This window comes from Bremia lactucae, linkage group LG10 (genome assembly GCF_004359215.1).
Source record: "Bremia lactucae strain SF5 linkage group LG10, whole genome shotgun sequence".
NCBI lineage: Eukaryota > Oomycota > Peronosporomycetes > Peronosporales > Peronosporaceae > Bremia > Bremia lactucae.
Genome location: NC_090619.1, coordinates 171,873 through 176,900, shown reverse-complemented (window position 1 = coordinate 176,900; position 5,028 = coordinate 171,873). Strand labels below are relative to the sequence as shown.

Genomic DNA, 5,028 nt, shown 5'->3' with positions numbered 1-5,028 from the left:
TCTCATTCGAAGGCTCATAATCAGCCGCCTGACGGGTATCAGGCGACTGTTCCATCCTCCCCGAGTCGGCCATTTCGTCCGACTCGCACTCATAATCGACCTCTAAAGAGGGGTCGTACTCACGTGGTGAATCACCACGTGCACTCGCAACACCAAGTGTTGTGCGAGTGGAAGACACTACGGTAGACGGAACGTCTACCGCAAGAGATAACAATGCGTCACCCGCGGCTGCACGAACCGCAGCCGAAGGTTCAACACTATCCTCACCCCGCATGAATTGTTCCTTCATGCGATGGAATTTAAAATGATGGATCTGACCAATCAAAATCATTATACAAATTAAGTGGTCATTCAGCGACCACTCCACCTAATGACATTCAGAGTGATTGTCGTTTAAGGGAGGGGTGATGTAACGGGGTGTATCGTTACATGAAATTAACAATAAAAGATTTTTAATTAATATGATAATATTTGGAGGAAATTACTTTAAATAGTAATTTCCTGAATTCTTATCCATAAATAGGTATAGAGAGGCACCACTCACATCTGAAGCAGTGTGAAGTGGACTTGTACTGAAGCAGTACAAGTCGCAGTGCCCCGTTACAGCTAATATTACCAAATTTGGTAATATTGGAACAATTAAGTCAAATTTTTAATAAAGATAACAATTTCGTACTTCTTTCTTCTTATAGAAAATAATATTAATTATTTCTCTTAAAGGAAATGATATTTATGTAACGGACACCCTGTTACAGATACCGCAAATATTGCGCTCAAAATTTGAGCGACAAAAAAAAAAAAAACATTCGTACCACATTCGACATAATTGGTTCCGGTGTCTCAACTCCAATCAAATATGGTTAAGAAGAAGGTTGATACACGCGTACGGACGCTGCTCGAGAATTGCATCAAGGAAAATTTCCGCTCGTTTGTAGTGCTCGTTGGCGACCATGGAAAGGATCAGGTTATGAATTTGCACTATATCATGTCTAAGGCGGCAGTCAAAGCGCGCCCTCGGGTTTTATGGTGTTACAAGAAGGAGCTGGGATTCTCCACGCATCGTCAGAAGCGCATGCGCCAAATTAAAAAGAAGCAGCAGCGCGGCCTGTACGAAACTTGCGAAAATGACACGTTTGAGCTCTTCATATCCTCTACAGACATCCGCTGGTGCTACTACAAAGAGACACACAAGGTGCTGGGCAGCACTTATGGCATGTGCGTGCTGCAGGACTTTGAGGCAATCACCCCTAATATTATGGCACGCACTATCGAGACTGTTGAGGGTGGAGGCGTCGTCGTTATGCTTCTACGCACAATGGACAGTCTTAAGCAGCTTTACACCATGAGCATGGACGTGCATACGCGTTTCCGGACAGAGTCGCACCAGGACGTGGTTGCGCGTTTTAACGAGCGCTTCATCCTTTCATTCGCTTCGTGTGAACGCTGCATTGTGCTTGATGATGAGCTCAACGTCCTCCCTATTTCTAAGCACACGCGAAAAGTTGAGCCGCTACCGCCGCGCGACTCGTCCACAGAACCCACAAAGGACGAGCATGAGCTTGGAGAGCTTCAGACGTCTCTGCGAGAGACCCAGCCAGTAGGTGTTCTTGTAGATCAGGCTCGTACGCTCGATCAAGCCAAGGCCATACTTACTTTTGTTGAGGCAGTTTCCGAGAAGTCGCTGCGATCCACGGTTGTGCTAACTGCAGGACGTGGACGTGGCAAGTCGGCGGCTCTCGGTATGTCGCTGGCGGGTGCGGTGGCCTACGGATATAGCAATATCTTTGTGACTGCGCCATCTCCCGAAAACCTTTCGACCGTGTTTGACTTTGTTTTTAAGGGCTTCGATGCTCTCAAGTACAAGGAACATCTGGATTACGAAATCGTACAGAGTACTAACCCCGAGTACAATCACGCTGTGATTCGTGTCAACATCTTTCGCGAGCACCGTCAGACCATTCAGTACATACAACCTACGCACCATGAGAAGCTGGCTCAAGCAGAGCTTGTGGCTATTGACGAAGCTGCTGCGATTCCGCTTCCTGTAGTCAAGAAGCTGCTTGGTCCCTATCTTGTCTTTATGTCGTCAACCATTAATGGATATGAAGGTACTGGACGCTCGCTGTCACTTAAGCTATTGCAAAAGCTACGTGAGCAGCAGGGTTGTGCCGGTGAGGCCGCGGCGCACGCTGCGGCAAGCATTCACGGCGATCAGAAGCGTCGAAAGGGTGAACAGAAAGTGCACGAAGAACGCTGGCGTGCGGCAGCTGTTGCTGCTAATGCCGCTGCCGCTGGAAGCGCCTCATCGTCGGCACGTGTCTTCCGAGAAGTGACTTTGGAAACTCCAATCCGGTACGCACCAAATGACCCTGTTGAGCGCTGGTTGAATGCGTTATTGTGTCTTGACGCGACAAACGCATCACACCGCCTTGTGGCAGGCACGCCTCACCCTCGTGATTGTGAGCTGTACTATATTAATCGTGACTCACTGTTTTCGTACCATAAGTTATCTGAAAGCTTTTTGCAGCGCATTATGGCTCTCTATGTGTCGTCGCATTACAAAAATCAGCCTAACGACCTTCAGCTGCTGTCCGATGCGCCAGCTCACCACATTTTTGCTCTGCTCGGACCTGGTGCTGAGGCGCAGGGTAACGCTGGTCAACTTCCAGACGTTCTCTGCGTCGTCCAAGTGGCCTTAGAAGGTGAAATTTCTAAAGCATCGGTCAAGGCGCAACTTGCGCGTGGTCAGCGTGCATCGGGAGACCTTATTCCCTGGACAGTGGCACAGCAATTCCAGGATTCGGAGTTTGCAGCACTTTCAGGAGCTCGTGTTGTGCGCATTGCCACTCACCCAGACGTGACTGGCATGGGCTACGGCTCTCGCGCTGTTGAATTGCTTACAAAGTACTACCAAGGTGACATAGCCAATAACACAGCCGATGCAACGGATGATAAGAAGCTAAAGTCGGAGAAATCATTGAGTGACGCTAATTTCGGCAACGAAGATGAAAACGCGAAAGAGTCGAAACTCCGTAAGGAGAAATTAAAGCCACGTAAGATTCTACCACCACTGTTGCTACCGCTGGACGAGCGTCCTTGCGAGCGTCTGCACTGGTTCGGTTCTTCATTCGGTATGACTTTGCCGCTACATAACTTCTGGTCTCGCGCCAAGTTTTGCACTGTTTATATTCGTCAGACGGCTAACGATCTCACAGGTGAGCATACGGCGATTATGCTTCGCTCTCTGCGATGCAATGATCTGCCAACTGCTCCAGCAGAAGGGTGGCTTGACGAATTTGTAGGTGATTTTCGTCGCCGATTTACATCGCTGCTAAGCTTCGATTTCTCCGTTTTTCCGTGCGTTCTCGCGCTAAGTTTACTGAGTGACGAGTCTACTACCTCAACTGCCGTTTCGAACGAGGATCCGAAAAGCTTTGCGCTACACCGCAGCGCCACCAGTGAGATCAGCCCGGTAGAACTGGCAATGGCCTTGACTCCATACGATGTTAAGCGTCTTAAGTCATACTCAAAGAATATGGTGGACTACCATATGATTGTGGACCTGATTCCGTCGTTAGCGCGCCTGTACTTCCTCCGGCGACTTCCGCAGATTTCGTTGTCGTACCTTCAACGTGCAATTTTGGTAAGCCTAGGACTTCAACACCATTCGGTGGATGTCATCCAGCAGGAACTTAATGTGGCGTCTAACCAAATTTTAGCGCTTTTCAACAAAACTATTCGAAAGTTTCTTGGTCAAATTGAGCATCTTGTGGAAATCCAGCTAGAAGAGGTGACAGTAAATAGCAAGAGGCTAGCGGAGGTGACAGCATTGTCGCAGACTATCACTCCTACAAATCCAATACCTTGTGAGGAGATGCCTAGTGATTTGAAGGCAGAGGAGGCCGCTAAGCAGCAGCAGAAACTTTTGTGCAGTCTTAACCTGATGAAGTACGCTGTACGTGGCGACGACGCTGAATGGGTCAGTCCGCTCGCGCAAACTGGAAGCGAAGGGGCTTGTTTTCAAGTAAAGAGCCAAAGCAAGATTCAGAAGGAGTTAAAAGAGCCCAAAGTGCAAAAAGTCTCGATAAAGAAGCACAGACACAAGAAGCGCTCGGCTGATGGGAGTAGTAAGCTTATAAAGGATAGCAAGAATAAACATTCCAAGCTTAGTTAGATAATTTAGGTAGCAACGTGTTAATGAGCAACACAACTTGATTTAAAAATAGCGCCGAGGCTACTTTTTTGAAGCAACTAACTTTTAGCACTTGTTTAAAGGGCTGAACGCTGGTCCGCGTCATGTGAGTCGAGCTGCAAGTCAATTTTGTGACGCGTTTTTTCGAATGTGACGTCTACAGACGTGTGATGTGAAGTACTCGCTTAATATCTCGACGTCGGAGGACAAGATTTGTCGGAGATTTACGCCTGGAGACAAGTTGTATTTTTAGAGGTGTGTCCGTAGCATAACTTGGGTCTGTCCGCAGCAATTCCCTAATTTTAATCCGGGTAGACGTCAAAAACTATTCGAGAAATGTATTCATTTTTCAATTCTAATCTAATCACACACTTGCACTTATATTGCCATTGTTACAGTCCTCCCTCTGATAACATATCCTCCTAAAACTTGTAACCTTCGCTAAATAGCTAACTTATAGGATTCGACGTCCACCGTGGTCGTTCTATTGTCTCTAACTTTTTCCTTTCTGTTATCCAATACATAATAGCCTTTAATACCGTATAGGAAAAAGGGGAGAACTGTATTCGGTTACTTAATCTGTTAACAGCCAATTTTTTTTAAAGCTCTAATTTTTATTCAAAATTTTACAGCTAAAAATTTGTATTTATGTGTTTGCTCTTTTTAAACTCGAGTCTATGCGAGCTAGTTTAGCTTACGGTAATTATATATAGCTAGGCCGAGGATGACTAGCCCGATGAACAGAAGCACGTCGAGCACTTACGAAGTGTGTTACGTGCAAATATATTATCTATAATTACTCTTTCATTTGTCAGAGAAAATGTGGCTATTCAACG

General features: G+C 46.5%; 1 protein-coding gene across 1 annotated transcript; it reads left to right on the top strand.

Annotated features, from left to right (window-relative positions):
- Window positions 1-856: 856 nt before the first annotated feature.
- Window positions 857-4,174, top strand: CCR75_009252 (uncharacterized protein; the record flags this gene model as incomplete). The annotated part of the gene is made up of 1 exon (XM_067967294.1): window positions 857-4,174. One exon carries the CDS (start codon window positions 857-859, stop codon window positions 4,172-4,174), a length of 3,318 nt encoding a protein of 1,105 aa, XP_067815200.1.
- Window positions 4,175-5,028: the final 854 nt, after the last annotated feature.